This window comes from Triturus cristatus, chromosome 8, assembly GCF_964204655.1.
Source record: "Triturus cristatus chromosome 8, aTriCri1.1, whole genome shotgun sequence".
NCBI lineage: Eukaryota > Metazoa > Chordata > Amphibia > Caudata > Salamandridae > Triturus > Triturus cristatus.
In genome coordinates, this window is record NC_140591.1 from 181962834 (window position 1) to 181985663 (window position 22830).

The 22830-nt window shown below is 47.4% G+C and overlaps 1 protein-coding gene across 3 annotated transcripts in view; it reads right to left on the bottom strand.

The window, feature by feature from the left end:
* LOC146801783 (E3 ubiquitin-protein ligase TTC3-like) overlaps positions 1-22830 on the bottom strand; it is a 1211260-nt gene that overhangs the window by 716035 nt on the left and 472395 nt on the right. For all 3 annotated transcript variants that reach the window (XM_085621275.1, XM_085621274.1, XM_085621273.1), the window contains exon 25: positions 5532-5596. In XM_085621275.1, coding sequence (XP_085477401.1) covers positions 5532-5596 — 65 coding nt within the window. The remainder of the gene's footprint in view (positions 1-5531; positions 5597-22830) is intronic.

Here is a 22830-nt window from a genome sequence, read left to right on the forward strand (position 1 = left end):
CGATGGTGTTTGAAAAGTCAGGAAAAACTATTGAATTCTTTTGACAACATTTCTTTCCTACTTTATCCCAATCCTCAGTACCTCTGATGGTAGGGTGGTCTTAAGACGATTCAGAAAATAGTGGCCTCATTAGCGATCTAAAAAATTGTACCCTGTACATACAAATGTGCATAAGTTGCTGCAATGGAATGAGGGAGGGTTATTAGGTTTTTCATGAGAACATAGAAAGGGTGGAGCCGCAGATGTTCTCCTAGGGCTGATCAGTGAACCCAAGAGCGAAGATGAGAAGCTAGAATAGGTCTTTCGAGTACAGAGTAAGCAGCATCTATCACTGTCAAAATTTCACTCATGTTCCTTGTGGAGTTCTCTAAAGGTGGAAGGCTCTTCAAAGCAAGTGTAAGCAGAATCTGATCTCAAGTTAGGAGTTTAAAAGCACACAAACACCAAAATCTGCATTGGCACTGAGAAAGAGAAAACAGCTACTACATCAACATAAATCTACAAAAGCACAAAACATACAAAAGCATAAAAACAGCTCAATCGAACATTCCCATTTGGAAGAAAGGTTATAAAAGTACAACCACGTTTTTAAAGCCTTTCTAAAATGCAAATGAATAGTGGTTTTCCACAGGGTAATGGGCAGAGTGTTCCATACCCTTGACGCCACCACCGAAAAATCCCTACCTCCTAAATGTGCACATACATATTTGGAGACTGTGAGGAGAAAGGCATCCATAGAGCGAAGGGACCTATTTGGAGTGAACATATTAAAGCTAATACTCAAGTAAACAGGACCAGAGTTATAATAGCGCGGTGTACTATACAAAGAGAGTTAAAAACAATGCTTTTAGCAGCTGGAAGCCAGTGTAGGCATACACAGTGCAGTAGAAGATGAGGCATGCCAGGGTGGGCCCAGAGCTAATTTGGGTGCCAAATGTTGCATACGCTGTAATTTATTCAGCCCAGCCTGAGGAGCACCCAAGAAAAGGCAAGTACAGTAATCAAAAGAACTAAGTAGCTTGAAACACTAACCATCGAGCCCCCAACAGCACCAGTGGCACAATTTTCCTGAGAACCCTCAAGAGAAAAACACAGGAAGAGATCAAGTGATTAGCCTGCGTTATGAGTGTCAAATCCTCGTTCAAGTAGAAACCCAGATTTAAATACAAACTGAGCTGGGAGAAGGTGATGAGATCCAGTACAAATCTAGAATGCAGAAGGAAAAGGTCTAGCCATCTAAATGAGGCCACTCAAAAAGCCTCCGTTTTGTCAGTGATAAACTTTAGATCACTGGAATTGAGCCAGGATGATACAGCTGAGATACACTGATGGAATGCTTCTAATGGTGTGGCACTTGTTTTATCCAAGGCACTAATTGAGTGCCATCCACGTAAGTAATACAAATGACGTCAAAAGACCCGATTAGCATAGCCAAGTTAGGAAATCGAATTTAAAAAAAGAACCTTAGAAATTCACACACAAAAAAACCCAAACGTTACAGGGACATTATAGTTCGGTTCAGATTTTATACACACAAAACCAGAGAAATTCAGCAGTTATAGTTATCTCAAGAAACTATAACTTGTGCCTTATGGTAACTATAACTCGCGCCCCCGCCATGCCCAGTTTTCTCATCAGTAATTTTATTGCAAATGTTGCAGTGATATTATCAATTAAATTATAGAGGATGTCATGACTGATGTAATATGTGGGGTAATTAGCAGTGCATGGCGAGGGCGTGTGTAATAGTTACCTTAGAGTCCGAGTTATAGTTTCTTGAGATAACTATAACTGCTGAATTTGTATGGTTTTAGGTGTGTGATATCTGAACCGAACTATAATGTTCTCAATCCCGGTGATCCCATCCTCTGTGGGCCTGGCACCTATTTAAATGGGTAGGGGGACAAACAACCGCCCCCCCTCCCCTCCCCTGGCAGATTTGGGCCCCAAGGCCCCATCCCCAGGCCCCAGCCTTAAAAAAAATATATATATATTGAGAGGTGGGCTTGCGGCCCCCCTCATGGGCCGATTTTGGTCGCGGGACCCCAACCCTCATGGGCCGGCCAATGCCTAAAGGAAGGGAGGCGACATGTGGCCTCCTTCCCGGGCCAAATTCGGCCCCTGGGACGCCATCTCCTGGGGTCCGGCCAACAAAGTGTGGGTGACCACCCAGGGCACCCACCACTCTATGGTGGCATTGCTCTCACTCGCATGTTGCAGCTAAAAATGCTGCGGCAGGAGCAATTTTTTTAATCTGTTTCTCTGTCGGCTTTAGTGTGGGCAGGAAAACAGACAAAAAAGGTCGCTCCCAGCGGACAGACTTAGTGTTTGCTCCTACTTGGCGGGAATTTTGATATTACTCCCACCAAGCGAGAGCCAACACAGGCTTCCCTGCCCAAGCTTGTGCGGGCAGGGAAACTGCTATGTCCTGGGGGTAATCTCCCAAAGTCTGATATGGAGAAATTAGTTGGAAACTGCGTCAAATGCCATGGACATATCCAAAAGAACTAAAGCTACTGAGTTCGCCCTATCAGCAGAAAGCTTGAAATCATCTAAAACTGCTGTCAATCAGATTCAGTGCTGTAGGCAGGAAGGAAAGCTAGAATGTACCTGCTTGAGGATATGGTGATGTTCCAAAAAATCTGAAAGTCACATATTGACACATTTCTCCAAGATCTTAACCGAAAGGGAGAAGCACATTGGGATGAAAATTGGCAAAAACAGATTAATATGCATTCTGTTTTTCAAAAAGGGTGACAATTAATGTTAGTTCCAACTCTGTTGATATCCTGGCACTGCTTATACAATTGTTGATTACTTCTAACAGAGACTGTGCCAAGGCAGACCTCCCCTCTATCCAGAACTTTAGAGGGATTCTCCAGTGGATAAACTGGCTTAATTTCAGCTATAATAGAGGTAAATTGTTTCTGGGACAGTATTTAAAAATAATCCAACTAAGAAATCCCAATGGCCGCCTCCATATCAGCATATATATGAGGAGGCCCCGGCAGACAACCACTTAAATGGGCAGCAAACATCTCCTCAGAGTTAGATATAGACACATTTTCCAAGGAGTAAAGTGAGGCACAGATGGGTCTTATTTTGTCCACAAAATATAACAAGAGCTGATCTGCAAGCTCCCGAGAATGCTCAATAGAGGAAGACACACACCTAGGTGATGTAAGTGACATCACTAGTTAAAATATATTTTTATAGAGATGTTCCTGCTTGCTCCTCTAATAGTTTTAAAATAGGCATTCAGAATGTTTTGAAAAACATGCATATAGCAAGAAATTGGACGAGCCTCAGGAATGACTGGTAAATGGCTAGAACGTTTGATAGGACTAGCCTGTCACAAGGAAAGGAGAGCACACATTCAAATACCAGTAGTACATGTACAACTATGACCACTGACTAGTAAAGATGGGTCACTACTATGGCCTTGACCATGGGGAAACCTCAGCGTAGACGTTAGAAAAATTGAATTAGTGACAGTACCAGTAATATTCCATCACTGGATGCAGATTGAAATTAAGTCTGCAGTTTAAAGTGTAAGCGCAGGTCTACATTTAAAACTGGTCTTTGAATAAAAAAAGTGTTCTCGGAATGCAAGTTCAAGAAATACCTGGGCTACCAGGTACTAGAAAATGTCCAACATCCTAAAACTCCTTAGGACTTAGACAACTTGCCAAACTTATCTGAAAAAGAGACACACTTTGTGCTATATTTCTGTATTTTTGCTCACTCAGCTTTAAGTTGAGATGTTCAACACTACCATGGGGCCAGTGAAACAAATTGTCTCTGGGTTGTAAAGTACCTGGCATGGTAACCAACTGCAGACCTCATTCCAACATTCTAACAAATCCATGCTTTCTGTATAGATGTGCCGTGTCACAAGATATCAGACAGGTGCTCTATATGTTTGTGTCCCGTACCTCAGCAGTAATAGAATCTGTGGCAATTACTATTTATAGGTGCTACCTGCTAGTCCATAGCAATCACCAATATGATGTGGCTCTGGATCCTGCCAGGCAGAGTATAATTTTACATTCAGAAGAGGATGCTGTGGCAATCATGCATCCAACACTTCCATCTAGTTACAAGTTTAACACCTTCTTAAGGAAATCAACGTTTTTGCCACTTCTCTCTCCCCTCTTATATGTTTTAACCCAAGAAAGCGGATATATTGAACTTTCCAATGGCAGAGGTCTGCTAAACCGGTCTAGCCCCTAGGTAAATGGTTGTGTGTTCATTGCCATATTGCTTGGGTATGGCAACTGTCTGTGTGCAAGACACCTGCAGAGAGAACAGATTTCAGAGAGCACAGGCTAGGGAGTAGGAGTTAAAGGATGTATTTGATCTTCCTACTCATAGAGCACTGCATGCAGCGCCTTGACGCCCTGCGGCTACGTTTGCGCTCTATAAATCCAATAGTCATTTATTCATGTGATTATAAATTACATGCTTTTTCTTGTTGCTAACTTCTGTAACACTTGATAGACCAACCTGGTTTGGAAGGACCAGGCCCGGACTGGCCGTAGCGGGCACCGGGCAATCCCCCGGTGCGCCGCATGGGTGGGGACCGGTTTTGGGCCTCTGGGGGCCGTTTTTGTTACAGGGCCGTTTTTGCAGCGTAGCTGCAAAATCAGCCCTGTAACAAAATCGGCCGAAAACCGGCCCTGGAAAAGAGCTCGGAGGCACCCCCAATGCCCCCGCCCCTCCCCCGGGGGGGGGGGGGCGGCCGAGCACTTTGCTAGGGCCGGTTTTGGTTCCCAGTCCGACCCTGGGAAGGACCACTGGTTTAATTAAATTCATATAGCTTGTTACCCTTTTTTCAGTGCTGGAAAATAAAATGTACTGTCAGAACCCAGTGAATTCCAAAAGGCATGCACATACCCACCACAAAGCTAAATATAGAAGACAAAAATTTCAAGAGGCTGCCAAGTGGGACATCTCTTTTTCAATAGTCCTCTCTTGCACCTATCGAGACTTAGTGGAACCAGAAATTACAGCAAGTCCAAACTAAGTGGCGGCTCACACAAAAGTTTTTTCTTTGCAGTATAATGACCTGAACAAGGCAGATCTTGAGTGGAGTTGGGATGCATGAAACAGCTGTGACACAGAACCGTTACTTCTGATGTTTGATGAAGTAACAGGGAACGGGAGGTTAACAATTGTTATCAAGATTGTTTAAGGCCACATCACAAAAAATAAAGGTGTCAATACTTTAAAATACCATGTTGGCATGGATAATCTGCCGTATAGTAGGGCCCACACAAAGAAATTCTCTTTTTAACATAGTTGACTATCGTTCCAGGCTATGACACAACTAACGGCTACTGGAAGCCGAGTGCCAGCCATGCAGGACATGTCGTTTTAATCATCACCAAAAGTTGAAGAGCCTGTGCTCTAGTTTGACCCACCAGAACTAATGTACGTGCAACACATGAAACCAAGTGCATGAAATAATTAAAGTATAAGAAACAATTAAAAGGTGACTTATTTTAAATAAAATTCAGTTTTAGACTTACCATGCATTTTTCTGTATAACAAAAGGTTTCAGAGGAACCTTAACTTTGGCAATTTTGACTTCATCCTACATAAAAGAAAAAACAAACAATTACTTGATTTACTAGATGGCTCTTTAATGAGATTCAAATCCCTCATTATTATCTGCTACTGTAGACATTACTGTGAAACAAGTGAGTCATCTGAGTCATGACATGAACTCTACTATACCTTAAGCCGTACAGGAAAGTGGGTTCTTTAAAAACAGACACCCCTTTCACTGGAGAGTCAAAAGTGTAAAACACTTCTTTACTTCCCTTTGATTTCCAGATCCCTCTCCTGACAGCTAGAACTATCAGTTACTAGATTCTGATGCGCACACAGCAAGGGAAAGACTGCTGTGCTCATCATGGGCTGTTTTTCACCATCGGAATCTCAAAAAAGAGATTTTTCTTTTCCAAGAGAAAGAAATCCTTGCACATGCCCAGTGGCTTCCCATTTCTTCTAGCAGCTATCTATTTACAGAGTCTATTGTGCTTGTCAGCTGAATTAACTGCCAGGGGAGGGAGTGAAAAGGGCACTTAGATTTCACGTAGCATGCCTTTATTAGACTAAACAAGTCAAAATTGATTGTTGACGTAGCTATTTAATAAACACATTACAAAATACATCAGATAAAACCCTAATATTTTGCTTTTTAAAGAGAATACAAATGCTTAAATAAGAAAATGCAGCTATCAATCAGCACGTAACACTGTTACAATGACAGTAGTGACAAAAAAGTAGCTGCACATCCGATTTCGTGTGTGTGGCATTAGTAAATAGAGAAACTGGTACCATAGCAACAGAAATTAGATCAGAACCAATACCACCACCTCATCTGAACAAGTCCCTAGCCCCTCCCAAGCCTCTTGCCAACAGATGCTGGAAGGCACAGAACTGCTGGCATTGAAAATATTTCGGTGAGGTGAACAAGTCCACCTGAGGAGTGGCCCACAGCATGAAGACGCTCTGGGCTACCTCCGATAGAGGACGTCACTTGTGACTGGCAAGATAATGACGGCGCAGGCAATCACTACTGATAATGATGCTGTTGACTGCAGATGGCACAACACAACCTCTGGAAACACAGCTTTGATCAACCAGTCATCTAGGTACAGGAAAATTGATATATCCGACTGTCTGAAGTGGGCTGCTACCACCTCCATCACCTTGGTCAAAAATCGAGGTCCCGAAATTAATCCAAAGGGCAGCACTGCAAACTGGTAGTGCTAGAACCCACAACAAATCGCAAGTTCTTCTGGTGTGACCATATGATTCGGATGTGGAAGGTCATGTCCTACAGGTCAGTGACACCATCCGGTCTCAAGCTTCCAAACCCAGTAGCACTTGGGCTAGGGTCAGAATCTTGAGCTTTTCCTTTTTGGAGGAAGAAGTTCAACTTCCTGAAATCCAGGATAGGAAGCAGACCACCATCCAGTAGCACTTTTGACCCATTTCCTGCTACAGCAATTACTCCCCAGCTCCTTTCTGAAGGAGTGCTGCCACCTTTGCTGGAGGATGACCAGGTGATCCAGAGTGGAAGAGGGGCATGGGGGTGGGACGGGGCAGAGCCTGAAGAAATGAAAGGGTGCAATCTCTTTAGAGGATCATCGAGTCTGCAGCGATGGCCTTCCATGCGGACATAAAGGACAGCATTCACCACCAGCAGGATCAAGGTATCCTTGGAGATAGAAGTAAGACTGCTTTCTTGGTGAAGCACAAGTTACTTACCTTCGGTAACGATATATCTGTAAGAAACATTAGCTAGTTAGATTCCTTACCTTAGAATATCCCCAGGCGTCAGGCTGGATCCGGAAAGATTTTTCGTCAGCAGTACCCTTGCGCGTTGGTAGGCGTCGTCTGCGGCTCTGCGTCCGGCGTCGTCGTGATCGCCGGGATGACGTCGGAGTACTTAGACGCCACCCTTGCGCGCTGACGTCAGTTCTGCACATAGCTTTCTGCGCCAGGAACGCAGAGCCATGCAAGAAACCTACACTGGTGCCATGAACCTAGGGCCCTGAAAGGGATGACCTTAACCCTAGATATCGGTTCGCAGAATGGGGAAGACGGGTGGGGCGGTAAGGAATCTAACTAACTAAATGTTTCTTACAGATATATCGTTACCGAAGGTAAGTAACTTGTGCATCTGAAAGAAACACGTTAGTTAGATTCCTTACCTTAGAATAGATACACCAGCAATACCAACCCCGGTGGTGGGTCTGCGAACCAAGATTACACCAGGAAGTCCTGGAGAACGGAACGGCCAAAAAGGCCGTCTCTCCGGACTTGGCTGTCCAGGCAGTAATGCTTGGCAAACGTGTGCAGCGAGGCCCACGTTGCTGCCGGACAAGTCCTGCAGAGGGACTCCCCGTCCCAAGGCAGTAGTAGCCGCCGTGGCCAGAGTGGAATGGGCCCTCAGCCCCACAGGAGGATCCTTCTTAGCCAAGGAAAAACAGACCTTAATGCACAAAACGACCCACCGAGAGATGGTTCGCTTGTGCACTGCCCGCCCCTTCTTAGCGCCCACGTATCCAACAAAGAGTTGGTCGTCCACTCGGAACTGTTTGGTGCGATCCAGATAAAAGGAGGGCGCACGTTTTGGGTCCAGACGGTGGAGCCTCTCTTCCTCTTTCGAGGGATGCGGAAAGAAGGTGGGTAAGTTAATGGACTGCCCGATGTGAAAGGCAGTAACCACCTTAGGAAGAAAAGAAGGGCGAGTCTTCAGAACAACCTTGCCCTGATGGACAGAGAGGAAATTAGGTTTAGAAGAACGAGCCTGGAGCTCACTCACTCTCCAGGCAGAGGTGATGGCAACCAGGAAAGAAGTCTTGAGAGTCAGAAGACGAAGAGCACAGTTATGAAGTGGCTCAAAGGGAGCACACATCAGATAACTTAACACCAGATTCAAGTCCCAATGAGACATTACAAAGGGAACAGGAGGGAACATGTGAGTAATGCCTTTCAAGAATCTATTGACAACAGGGGAATTGAAAAAAGAAGTCTGGTCAGGAAGCCTCAAGAAGGCTGAAACAGCTGAAAGATATCCCTTGATGGTGACCAGAGCAGAACGCTGCTGGGCCAGGGAAAGAAGAAAGAGGAGAACCTCAGAAAGAGGGGCGGAAAGGGGATCCACAGCCTTTGCTGTGCACCATGCCACAAATTTGTTCCACCTGCAGGCGTATACCGTTTTAGTGGAGGGACGCCTGGCTGCCAGAATGACATCACAGACTTCAGGAGGCAAGTCAAATGGCATCAACTGCCGCCGCTCAATCTTCACGCATGGAGGTGGAGGCTGGACAGGTTCGGGTGGAGGACCGTCCCCTGCTGCTGCGACAGAAGGTCCTCCTGAAGAGGCAGTCGAATCGGGAAATCGATTGACAGACTGAGTAGCTCGGGATACCAGTATCTTAGTGCCCAATCTGAAGCCACAAGGATGACTTGGGCCCGGTCGCGCCTGATCTTCTTCACCACTCTGGGCAGAAGTGGTATAGGCGGAAAGGCGTATAACAGACCGCAACTCCACTCACAACGAAAAGCGTCTCCGAGCGAGTGCCGCCTTGGAAATTCCAATGCGCAGAACTAATGACATTTCGCGTTCTCTTCGGTGGTGGAAATATCTAACCAAGGCTCTCCCCACTGCCGAAAGAGGCCTTGCGCCACATCCGAGTTCAGATGCCACTCGTGATCCATCATGCACCGGCGGCTGAGTTCGTCCGCCCGGGCGTTCAGAGAGCCCGCCAGGTGTTGAACCACCAGGGTGATGCCCTGATGTTCCAGCCATGTCCAGAGGCGCAGAGCCTCCTGATAAAGGGTCCACGACCCCACCCCGCCCTGTTTGTTGCAATACCACATGGCGATGGTGTTGTCCGTGAACACCTGCACTACACTTCCCCCGGACAGAGGGAAGGAATGCCTTCAGTGCAAGCCCGATCACCCGCAGCTCCAATAGGTGGATATGGAGCCGGAGACCAGAGGCCTCTGATCTCCGCCTCCCCCATGTGGACCCCCCATCCCAGGAGGGACGCATCCATCACCACTACGTGCTCCGGTTGGGGTAGGGAGAGGGATCTGCCACTGACCCAATCGCAGTCCGTGAGCCACCACTGCAACTGTCTTGCAGTGCCCTCCGAGATCAGGACGTGGTCGGACAGGTTGCCCTGATGTTGAGCCCACTGGAACTTCAGGTCCCACTGCAGAACCCGTATCCGCCACCTGGCGTGATGTACCAGCAGGATGCAGGAGGCCATCAGACCCAGCAGCCATAGGGCCATCCTGACCGAAACTCGGGACAAAGGCTGAAAGATCGGAATCAGAGCCTGAATATCCCGAACCCGCTGTTCGGGAGGATAGGCCCGAAACTGCGCAGAGTTCAGAACCGCTCCGATGAAGAGGTGCTTCTGGGAGGGACTCAGATGTGACTTTGTTGATGGAGAACCCCAGCGAATGCAGGAGGTCGGCCGTAGTCTGGAGGTGGGAGACGACTGTTCGGGACGAGCCCGCCTTCAACAACTAGTCGTCGAGATAAGGGAAGACTGGAACCCCTAATCTGAGCAGATGAGCTGCGACCACCGCCATCACTATTGTGAACACCCGAGGGGCACTGGTGAGGCCGAAGTGGAGCACAGTAAACTGAAAGTGCTGGTGGCCTACCGTTAACCGCCGGTAACGCCGGTGGGCCGGCAGGATGGGGATGTGGAAATAAGCGTCCTGCAAGTCCAATGCTACAATCCAGTCTCCAGGGTCTAGGGCAGCCAGAACCTGAGCTAAAGTCAGCATCTTGAACTTTTCCTTCTGGAGGAAGGCGTTGACGCTCCTGAGGTCGAAGATAGGGCGTAGGCCCCCTTTGCCTTTCTTGGGAACCAGAAAGTAGTGGGAGTAAAAACCCCGTCCGACTTCTGGGCCAGGAACGCGCTCGATGGCCCCCTTGGCCAAGAGGGCCGTAACTTCCTCCTGCAGAAGTTGCAAGTGATCCCTCGACATGCGGTGGTACTGCGGTGGTATGGCTGGAGGGGTCGCCTCGAAGGGGAGGGAGTAGCCCCTTCGGACGATTTGCAGCACCCACCTGTCCGAAGTGATGGTACGCCAGTGGAGCAGGTGATGGCGAACTCTGCCTCCCACTGGCGTGTAATGGGCCTGAAAGCTCGGACTAGGAAGGCTTTGAGGCATATGCTGTGGGAGCGGATGTGGACTGAACGGCTCTCTGACCCCCTGCTCCGCCACGGCGGAATCCAAGTCCGCGACCCCGTTGAGACTGGTTCTGCGGCCTGTGGCTGGACGAACGTGCGGGGGGGGCCCCTTCCTTGGCCACGAAAGGAGCGGAAAGCAGAAGTTTGCTGGCGCTGGGCCGAAAGACCCAAGGACTTGGCCGTAGCCCTAAAAAGTGCTCCAGCGCGCTGCTTTGTCGCCAAAAAGGCGATGGCCAAAAAAGGGCATGTCCATGAGAGTGCTCTGGACATCCCCTGAAAAGTTTGTGGACCTCAGCAGGGCGTGATGATGAACCGCCACCGTCGTTGCAATCGCTCTACCCAGCGAGTCTGTGGTGTCAAGTCCACATCTAATTGAGTACCGTGCTGCATCACGCCCCTCAGCAAGAGGATTGTCCTGGCCTCCTCTGGACACTGGTGCAGCAGGTCCGTCACCGTATCCCACAGAGAGTGGGTGTAACGGTCCAAAAGGCATGCGGTATTAATGGACCGCAACCCAAGACTGAGGGAGGAAAACAGTTTCATGCCAAACTGTTCCATCCTTTTGGATTCCTGGTCCGGAGGTGCGGACGGGAAGTCGGTTTGGGACGTGGAGGCCTGGATAACCAGACTCTCAGGGGTGGGGTGTACAGACAGAAAGCAGGAGTCGCCCGGAGCTGGGCGGTGGTGCCTGGCCACATTCCGATCCACAGGAGAGACTGTGGAGGGCTTGGACCAAGTGCCCATCAGAACGTCGGTGAGGGGCTCATTAAACTGCAGCAGAGGCTCCGAAGAGCGATCCGAGATGTCTCGAGCCATGTGTCTAATTTCACAGATATTGATGATTTGCGACGTAGGCACCAAGAGGTAGTCTATACGGGATAAGCTATTATGTCCCCTGAGTGGAAAGTATACTGATGGCTGTCTGGGTGGTACGTCCGCCACACATCTACCAAACCCAAGGCTTCGAGAAAATCTGAGAGCCATCGCTGGGAGGGGCCCATGTCGCGGGGAGGATGTCGGTCCAAGGAACCCAAGACCACTGAATTAAAGTCCCCTCCCACCAGTAGGAGACCCTCCGGGAGGGAAAGCAAGATTGAGCCTAGGTCCTTGAATGTACAGCCATGAAGGTCAGGTGGAACATAGACCGACATCAGCGTTAGTGTGTTCCCTTCCCACTGTCCCGTGACCGCAGTGTATCTGCCCCTGTTATCCGACCAAATTGACTGCATAGAGAAGGAGAAGGAGTTTTTAATCATGACACCCACGCCTCTGGAGCCGGTGGTAAAGCCTGAGTGGGCCATTCATTTTTAACCCCACCTGTTCAGTGATCTACAGGAGTGGCCCACCAGATGAGTATCCTGGAGCAGTACAATATCTGGGGAGTGTCATTTGATATTTTGCAATACAATATTTTATTTTATTCCCAAGCACATCAACGTTCCAGCTCAGCAGTTTCAATCCTTTATCTCAATTTGTACTCATCAAGACCCGTCGGTTTTATGCATTCTTCTGAATATTGTTGAACAGTCATCATCGATTCAACTTGAACATGTAAACATTTACAAATCCCCACCCAACTCCCCCCCTCCCTGCTTCCCTGCACTGTGGGCTTAAAACGACCTATGAAATCAACAATGCAGAGTGCCTATCGCCCCACTTGAATACTAAATGTAGAAAAAAGGGGTGAGATGCTCCGTCTCCCCTTCCCCCGTACAAAACTATGTTTCTCCCCGAGCAGTGGGCCACTAGTGGCATTAGACACTAAACAAATTCAAGTCACCCCACCAAGCCGGTGAATGGTATGAGGTATATGTCACCTCGACCACCCAATAGGGAATGCACAAATTTACAATTTACAGCAAAACAGAAATATAAACGGCGCTCCAAGGTAAAAGGAAGACAAATAATAATAATAATAGCTCTTTATTGTTTGATTTTAAAAACCATTTACAACTGAACATGCTAATAATTGAATAATCTGGTTTAACTATAATAAAAATTTTAAAACAATTAATCAATAAAATAAAGTTCAGTGATCGTGAAAATCTGGTAATATTCTGATGCAATAGGTCACCCTAGGTTTCATGTAGTTTTAGATAAAACATAATTTAGTTCAGAATCTCAACTCTAACTGAAATGGAAGTTTGGGTTCAAGAAGTCTTGACGCTTTATGAACGAATTTCGCAAGCCCAATATTTAACTTGGTGTTAACAGGGTTAAGGGCAGCCAATATTGCTTGACGGCAGGAACGTACACCCAATTTAATACATTGGCCTCTCAATAACTGCCGTCTGGCTTGAAGTAGTACTGGGCATGCACAAACAATATGTTCCATTGATTCAGTATGATAGCCGCACAACCTGCATGCAATGCTACAGCCCGACCGGCGCCATGCCGGGAGATTCTTCAAAAAGGGCCATTCTCCTATCCTCAAGGCTAAAAACTTGCGTTTCCAATAAAGTGCATATGTGCTAGACAGATAGGGCAACTGGACACACACTTCGTAGTTGGCAATTACCGCCCAGGCATGTCCCCTCTTCGATAGTGTAGCCCTGTCTGAATGGAAGGACCACAACCTAACAGATTTCTTTATGACAGATTTTAACACTGATGGGGAGAGATTTAAGTCCCATAGGTCTTTTACGCCTAACAGCTGTAAGCTGTGATCCAAGTATTGTCGGTGCTTTTGACTGGTAGGCTTATTCTGTATTTCCTGCCAGAGTCGGGCCTCCAAAGAATCCTCCCGGGCCTGACGCAGTCTATGGCACAGTTTAACAAAGGCACCTGCCTCCACACCGAGGTGATCTTGGAGTCCCAGTTCTAGTCTCACCTGGGCTGGCGATGCAGATTTTGTCAGCCGGAATGCTCGTTTGAAGATTTTTGTAATTAATTTGTTTATTAATTTACTGGTTGAGCCCTTGGTGATCTCATGACCATATGTCAGTGAGTTGATTACTTTGGCTTTCATTACTTTCAGCATAGGTGTAAGACTGGGACCTAGTAGCTGGTTTGACAGTTTTGCAGCGGCCACCTCTAATGAGAGTGCTTTTATTTGTAATGCTTCCTTGTGCTTGCCAAAGGAGCCACTTGCCTCCAGGAAGATGCCCAAATATTTATAACTGGGAGTTGAGTCCAGCTTTGTTTTATTGAAGTACCACCTTTCTATTGTCCTTTTTTGTTTCCCAAAGGAGATAGTTTTGGTTTTTGACAGGTTAAGTTCTAGATGATTTTTGTCGAGTATGATAACAATTCGTCCAATAACCTCTGTAGGCCCACTTTTGTGTGGCTTAATAGCACCAGGTCATCGGCATAAAGTAAGTTGGTAATGCGGGTCCCATCAAGTTTAGGGGGATGACAATTTACTCTATCAAGTGCTGGGGAAAGGTCCGATATGAATAGGTTAAACAGGAGTGGAGCCAACACACAGCCCTGTTTGACGCCAGTTACAGTTTGGATCTTCCTGGAAACATGGCGGCCTTCGCCCAGCTTGATTTTAATCCATGTTTCAGTATGAAGCTGAATCATTGCCTGTAGAAGAGACTGTGGTAATCCCCATGATTTTAATTTCTGCCATAACAGGCTTCTGGGTACGCGGTCAAAAGCTGCTTTGAAGTCTACAAAGCAGCAATGTAGCTGTGTGTGTTGGCATGCTGCTTTATCCATCAAAACTGTTAGTGTTAGCAGATTGGTTATTGTCCCGGTTTTGGCTATGAAGCCTGTCTGATTAAAGGGGAGACGCGCGGTTGTTTCGGCCCAGGCCTGCAACTCCTCTAGTAAGATGTTTGCAAAATACTTGGACTCCACGTCAAGAAGTGCAATAATTCGATAATTTTTTGCCTCGTTTCTCTTTCCACCTTTATAGATCGGGTGAATGACTGCTCCTCGCCAGGATTCTGGGATCGTGTTGTTTAATCTGCAATAATGGAACAGCGGGGTCAAATAATCTGACCATAAATTAATGTCGGATTTAAACATTGCTTGGGGGAAGCCGTTCGGACCAGGGGCTCCATCCGCTCTTGCTTTCCTTATGTGGTTTGAGATCTTATTTTTTAGTACTGCTGGCAACACCGTAGGCTCTGGTTGAATGTCATTCCATTCCATAGGGTCCTTTTGTGCCGAGTCTTCTGATGGGGTGTTTTTGGGCCAAGCTCTCCCCTGGCTCTCTGGACTCAAGAAAGGGGACTTAAAGCTTGCTGGGCTGGCAGAATCGAGGCCAACTTTATTGTCGTGTGCGTCTCCAAAATGGAGAGATAGAAACTTGCTCCAGTCTGCTTCACTGATGTTTGCGCTGCCATGCCCAGTTACACTTTGATTACTCCTGTTCACTAAGGACCAGAATTACTTCGGATTGGGATTTTTTCTTTCGTGGATGAGCTTCAGCCAGAATCGATCCGAGGCCTTTAGTTTTTCCTTTTGAATGGTTTTTCTGAATAAGGCTTGCGCTTGCTTGTAATTATTAAAGTTGATTTTGTTGCTGGGGAACTTTCTTGAAAGACGGAGTGCTCGATTCCTCTCGGTTCTTAATTTCCTTGTGGCTTTTGAGATGAAAAATTGAGAGGTTTGGTTTCTCGGGCCCCTCCTTAGGGGAAATTCATTGAGAAGAAGATTTATAAGAGAGGCCCAACCACTGACCACATGGATATTTGAGTCTCGAGATTGATGTAACAAAACTCTACTTTTTTCCATCAGAGATGGAGCCATAGAATCTGACCACTTTAACCGCTTAAGATCCCCTGAATAGCTGCCTAAGTGAGTGTGAGCCAATTCCTGATGATATGAGTCGCCAGTAGATAGTGTTATTATTTGGGCCCGATGGTCACTGTCTCCCTGTTGGGCAATTTGATAGCTCTTGATCCTAGGCAGTATTTCTCTGCTCCCTAAGGTAAAGTCCAAAAAGGAGTGGGAACTGCCATTTGACCAAGTCCAAGCGGGCGGAGTATCAAAAGAAAATCACCCATTCAATAAAGTAAATCCCAAGTTGTTAAACTGCGATCCCACATATTCCCCCAGTTTTGATGATTTGTTCCCAACGGGGATTACCGGAGGTAGAAAATGTGGGGGGGTTCTTGGAGGATCCAGGCATGTATCGTCTACATGGTTGCAAAACAGATTAGTGTTGAAATCACCCGAGATGATACTTGGTGTGCTTCCATACTTGCTGATGAGATCGCAGATGGAATTGATCAAACTGTCCATTTTAGATTTTTTCTTAGTAGTGCCGGGGGGGATATAGACATTAAGAATTAACAACTGAGGGTCGATAGTTGAGCTTCCCAGGGTTATTCCAGAGAGCCATTCCTCCGCGAAATCGATCTGTTTGACACTTGTTGATATTTTTGTTGATACGTAGATCGAAAGACCACCCTTAAAACGGCCAAACTTGGACTGCCTGGAGGCAGGTGTCCTAAACTCCAAGAAACCCACTATTGGGATACTTTCTCCTGCCCAAGTTTCCTGTAAAAGGATAACGTCGTATTCTTTTAGAAAGTCCATTATAGCTGGTGATTGTTTTTCCGAGCCGAATCCATTAATATTCCAAGAACATATTTTCAAGTTGTGATTAACGATGGGTCAGTCGGTCTGATTTCGGGATAGAGCCCCCGGCAACCATGACCAGTCTGCAATGCCACTGTTTCACAATTACGTTTCCAACCAGGACGAGAGCTCAACAGGCATTATGTTAGTCGGCCCCTCTCCAACCCTCCATCCAGTCTGCCGCAGTCTCAGGATTATCAAAAAAACAGGCTTTCCCATCTGCCTCCACCCTGAGCCGGGCCGGGAACAGCATGGCATATTTTATACATTTGTCCCTGAGTTTCTTTTTGACGGCAAGGAATGAGCATCTCTCTTTCTGAACAGCCGGAGTGAAGTTCGGAAAAAAGGCGATCTCGGCGTTTTCATACCTGAGAGGTGGGCCCACCTGGGCATTCTGTAGTATGATGCCCCGGTCACAAATATTGAGTAGCCTGGCCAGTATGGGACACGGAGGGGCGCCAGGTCTAGGTCTACCCCCTGGGACTCTGAGGGCTCTCTCAATCATGAAGAACTTCGATAGACCCTTGGGCTGCAGGTGATTAAGTATGAGGTCCTCCACAAAGAGGGCTGTCGCCTGCCCCTCCACCTTCTCCGGTATGCCAATAATGCGCACATTGTTGCGCCTGATGCCCCCCTCATAGTTATCCAATTTATCTTCCGCAAACTTACGGAACATCTGCAGTTCCCGTCGAATTTGAGAGGTGTCCTCAACCAGGCTAGCAGCAGTGATCTCAACCTGTTTGACTCTTACACTCATGTTGGAGAGGTCCACCCTGATAAGGGTAATCTCAGATGTCATTGTGTCCATCCACTGCTCCAGGGATGCCTTGATCCCAGAGATCACATCCATCACATCTTTTAGGGTGAGTTCCGGGGCTTCACCCTCCACAACCCCCATTGACCTGTCCTTGACTTGTTGATCCTGGATTGTCGCCCTTGGGAGCGTATATCAGTCCAATTTATTCTTCTGCATGACTTTTGGGCCCTACGTGCCTGACGTTTTGGCACGCTCGGGTGTGGTTGCCATCTCGCCTCTCACCAGGCCAGGCGTGGCATATTCTGGACTGTGGAGGAGAGTCAACCCCGTTGGGGAAGCTGCCAGTGGGGATAGTAGCAATAAGTGAGACCTCCGTCTTATTTTGACACTCCTCTTCAGTGGGGGAGCGGAAGCCATAGGAGGGGCTTGTGGTCAGTCTGAACTATGAAGTGAGTGCCAAACAAGTATGGCCTCAGCTTCTTCAGGGCCCACACCACAGCAAAGGCCTCCCTCTCTATAGCTGACCAACGTTTCTCTCTAGGGGTCAGCCTTCTGCTTATGAAAGCTACTGGCTGGTCTTGACCATCATTAAGTTGAGACAGTACAGCTCACACACCCAGCTCTGAAGCATCTGTTTGAACAATGAACTTCTTTTTGTAATCTGGACTCTGCAAGATGGGGGCAGTGCACATTGCCTGCTTGAGGTCATCTAATGCCTTTTGACAGCTAGCTGTCCACTGAACCTTTTTTGGCATTTTCTTAGAGGTCAGATCATTTAAGGGGGTCACTATAGATCCATATCCCTTAACAAACCTCCTATAATACCCTGTCAGGCCTAAAAAGGCTCTAACCTGTGTCTGGGTTGTTGGAGCTACCCATTCAATTATGGTTTGGATTTTGCTCTGCAATGGTTGAACCTGGCCTCCACCCACAAGGTGGCCCAGGTACACAACCTGACTCTGCCCTATAGGGCACTTAGTGGCCTTGATAGTGAGGCCTGCTTTTTGCAGGGCCTCCAAAACATTGCTGAGGTGGACCAGGTGATCCTGTCAGGTGGAACTAAAGACAGCAATATCATCAAGATAAGCTGAGCAATAAGTTTCCATACCAGTCAGAACTTTATTCACCAACCTCTGAAAAGTAGCAGGTGCATTTTTCAAACCAAAGGGCATTACCACAAAGTGATAGTGCCCACCAGGGTTTGAGAACGCTGTTTTGGCCTTGGCATCATCAGCTAACTTGAATTGCCAATATCCAGCTGTTAGGTCAAATGTACTAAGATACTTGGCTGAGGCCAAAGTGTCTAAGTTCATCTGTCCTGGGAATTGGATAGGCATCAGTCCTGGTGACAGCATTGATGCCTCTGTAGTCAACACAAAACCTCATCTCTTTCTTACCACCCTGGGTATGAGGTTTTGGCACAAGGACTACTGGGCTAGCGCAAGGGCTATCTGAAGGCTCAATAACACCTAGTTCCAACATTTTCTGGACTTTAGTCCTGATACAATCCCTGTCATGGTCAGGTTGCCTGTAGATTTTACTCTTTACAGGCAGACTGTCTCCAGTGTCCACCTCATGGGTGCACCAAGAAGTCTGACTTGGGGTCAGGCTAAACATATGTCTAAACTGTCGTAGCACATGTCTACATTAAGTTTGCTGATGCTCAGTGAGGCTGCTTGCCAAAGCAACACCATCAACTGACCCATCATCAGGGTTCTGTGAGAGCAGGTCAGGGAGAGGGTCACTCTCCTCCTCCTGGTCCTCATCAGTTGCCATGAGCAAGCCCATGTCAGCCCTGTCCACATATGGCTTAAGTCTGTTGACATGGAGCACCCTAAGGGGGCTCCTGGGAGTTCCAAGATCTACCAAGTAGGTGACCTCTCCCTTTTTCTCAACAATTGTATGGGGGCCACTCCATTTGTCCTGGAGAGCTGCTGGGGCCACAGGCTCCAACACCCACACTTTCTGGCCTGGCTGATAAACAGTTAGGACAGCTTTTTGGTCATGCCAAGCTTTTTGTAATTCTTGGCTTGCCTCAAGGTTTTTAGTTGCCTTCTTCATATACTCTGCCATCCGGGAGCGGAGACCAAGTAAATAGTCCATCACATCCTGTTTGGGAGGTTTGAGAGGTAACTCCCATCCCTCCTTCACCAAACATAATGGTCCTCTAACAGGGTGCCCAAACAGAAGTTCAAAAGGGCTGTAGCCAACCCCCTTCTGGGGAACCTCCCTGTATACAGAAGGCAGGGAAGTAAAAGGTCCCATTTTCGCCTAAGCTTTTCTGGGAGGCCTTTAATCATTCCCTTTAGGGTTTTGTTAAATCTCTCAACTAACCCATTGCATTGTGGGTGATAGGGAGTAGTGAATTTGAAATTGACACCACACTCCTTCCACATTGCTGTTAGATATCCTGACAAAGTTGGTACCTCTGTCAGAGATGACCTCCTTAGGGAAACCCACCCTGGAGAAGACTCCAATTAGGGCTCTTGCTACCACAGGAGCTGTGGTAGTCCTTAGGGGTATAGCTTCTGGATACCTGGTGGCATGATCCACTACCACCAGTATACATCTGTGCCCAGATGCAGTTGGTGGGTCAAGGGGACCAACAATGTCAATCCCTACCCTTTCAAAGGGAACCCCACCACAGCTGGTGGTATCAGGGGGGACTTTGTTGTGCCACCTGACTTGCCATTTATGATAGGCAGCTGTTTGTACTTGCCCAGATTACTGGGGCTCACTAGGAAGGACATATCAAGGTCGCCCTCACAAACTAGCAATGCCTGTGTTGGTACTCGGACTAGGCCAGAGTCCAGATCAGAACCCAGGGTCAACCCTACTACACCCTTATTCTGATTATTACCTCCACCAATGACTGCACTAGGGGAACAGTTGCCTTAGGGTGGTTTGGTCTTTGGACTTGGTACAATCAGAAGTCCAGTGCCCTTTCTGTTTACAGAATTTGCACCAGGGCTTCCTTTGGCCTTTTCCCTTTATAGACTGTGAATCCCCACCAGATGCAGATTTTTGGGGCCCTTGTGAAGACTTCGTCTTTTGACTTATCCCCACCTTTATCTGAGCCTTTAGGATCTTGCTTCTTTGCGTCACCCCCTTGGTTCTGGGTTTTCTGCCTCACCCTGGTTCTGACCCATTTGTCTGCCTTCTTTCTCAATTCTTGGGGAGAGGTCAGATCAGAGTCCACCAGGTACTGATGCAACAACGGTTTTGGCAATTATTAAGGATCTGTTCTCTCATTATAAGATTATACAATCCCTTAAAATCAGTTACTCTACTACCAACCAGCCAACCTTCCAGAGCCTTGGTAGCACAATCAACAAAGTCAGTCCAATCCTGAGTTTGTGCCTTCTGGGTATCTCTGAACTTCAACCTGTACTGTTCAGTGGTTAAGCCAAACCCATCTATCAAAGCACTCTTCAGGGCTTCATAATCATTAGCATCCTCCTCTCTAACAGTGAGGAGCTTGTCTCTACCTTTATCAGAAAAGGAGAGCCACAAGATTGCTGCCTACTGTTTCTGGGGGACCTGTTGAACTTTACAGGCCCATAGCAGTTATCCATTTGTGGATATCATCCCCACTCTGGTAGGGAGGAACAACCTTGGACAGGTTCCTATGGTCTGGAATGTAATCTCTGCCTCTAGGGACACTGTTGCTGCCACCAGGGGTATCTAACCCCTCTTTCTGAGAAATTCGTTGGAGCTCAAAGGCCTCTCTATCTAAGGCCAATTGCTTGGTTCTGAGGGCAAGCCTAGCTTCCTCATACTGGAGCATCTTGAACCTTCTGTCAGAGGAGGAGTCTCTGGGATAGTATGAGTTCCTCTGATGAACAGATTCTCTTCCAGAGTGATATGAATGGTCAGAGTCCCTTGAGGGGGACCTAGGCCTTTCATCCACTCTGTCAGCTCTCTTAGGGAGAATTCCTCTGTTCTGTTCAGACCTTTCTGGGTCTGGCCCTTCAATCACAGACTCCAGGTCATCTTGATTTTCATCATCAGACCCAGAGACTATGGTTGACCCACCCCCTGATCCAGATCCACTATAGCTAGTCTAAGATCATCTGCTCCTAACAGATCTATCAGGTGCTGGGGGGAGGGACTCCTTCCTACCCTCAGCTGTCTTTCAACACACATGGCCTTCAAGTCAGTGTAGGCCATGTCCTTGTACTGAGGCTGGGTGAACCCACTGGCTCCACCCTGGTAGGACATTCTAGTGTTGTGCAGTGTTGTACTACCTACACTAGTTTGTGGCCTACTGAACCTAGCTTGAGCTGTAGCAAGGGTATGCTTAGCCCTTCACAAACAGCTCTAAGTTCAGTAGAACTTATTGATACTAAGCTTGACTTTATATGTACCTTGAGTACCTTTAGTGGTTTTCAGTTAGTAATTCAAATAGAGATTTTCTGGTAAAACAATGGCAAGCTGGAATCCCACACACTGCCCACCAATGTGAGAAGTTGGCCTGGCATATGCTGGTCACTAGTTATAGTGGCCACCTTGCACCAGTCCAATTCGACTCTTATGGTAGATAGGTTTAAGACAACCTTTTAAAGAAAGCTATTCTAGTGGTAGCTGTGGAGAGAAGCCTTCAGGCTAAGTCTCTGAGGAATGTAAAGCAGCTTGTTTTACCTTATAAAATCTTGAATTACCAAATGAAAGGACACCACGCAGGTATATATATCAAATAAATATGTATTTATTACTAGAGACACTCTACTAATCTCTTTATGAGATTAGAAGCCTGGTACACATTCAAATGGCAACGTTTCCCAATAAATTAAGCACAAATATGGCTGGAGCCCTAGGGGCGTACCAGACCATAGACTAAAATAATGGTATAACAATGCCGACTTGCAAAATTACAAGGCCTAGGGCATAGCTGGGGCTTCACTACTGCAGTGTTAGCAGGTAAGTAACAAGCCCACGGGAGATGCGTGCAGTGTGTGAACACAGCCGCGGGTTCCCTATTGGTTTCAATGGAGCAAGTCGCGGTTTGATTTTTAAAGTTCTAGGGTACTTCGAGGAAGTCTACAAGCAAGCCACTTACAAGGTAAGTACTTCGAGGGCCAACACACACTAGGGCACCGGAGTGCTCGAGTTACCTCACCCAGGGAAGCCAGGTGCATAGGTGTCTTTTGGTGTCGGGTCGAGTCGCTGTTTTCTATGGAGACCAAAGAAGACTTGCTGCTTGCGTCGACTGAAGTGTCCGGTGGAATCCGAAGGTGGATTCAAGATGCAGAAGACCTGAAAATTGAAGGGACAGTGTTCAAGGTCACTTGCCAGTGACCGGTGGCCAGGAAGATGGATGAACACAGATGTCGTGTGATTTCAGGTCGTCGAGGGTGTTTTGACTCTTCGCTCACAAGGACCTGGAAGGATCGACGATGACCAGCAGCTGGATTCGGAGTGACCCACGACGTCTGCAGCTGATGACTGTGTCGGCAACCGGATTGGACTGAAGAAAGTCGATGGTGCAGACCAGCAAGGTCTGATGGACTCACCCAGCGAGGGTGAGTGAGGGCAGGCCTGGAGCAACCAGGGGAGCCCTTTTAGTCGATGAGAAAGTCTTCGGGGGACCCACTAGCCAACGGGCAAGTGATCGCGAAGACTCCTCCTCAGGAAATGCTTCACAGGAGCCCACGGTCACTCGGGATGGGGTAGGCCGCTGATTTTTGGTGCAAGACCTGCTGGAGGCTTGGGCCACAAATGGTCCAATGCACAAGTTCGTAGAACGTTGTTTAGGGTTTGCACTCGACAATAGTGTACGGTCCCCGGGTATTGCTGTTCCTC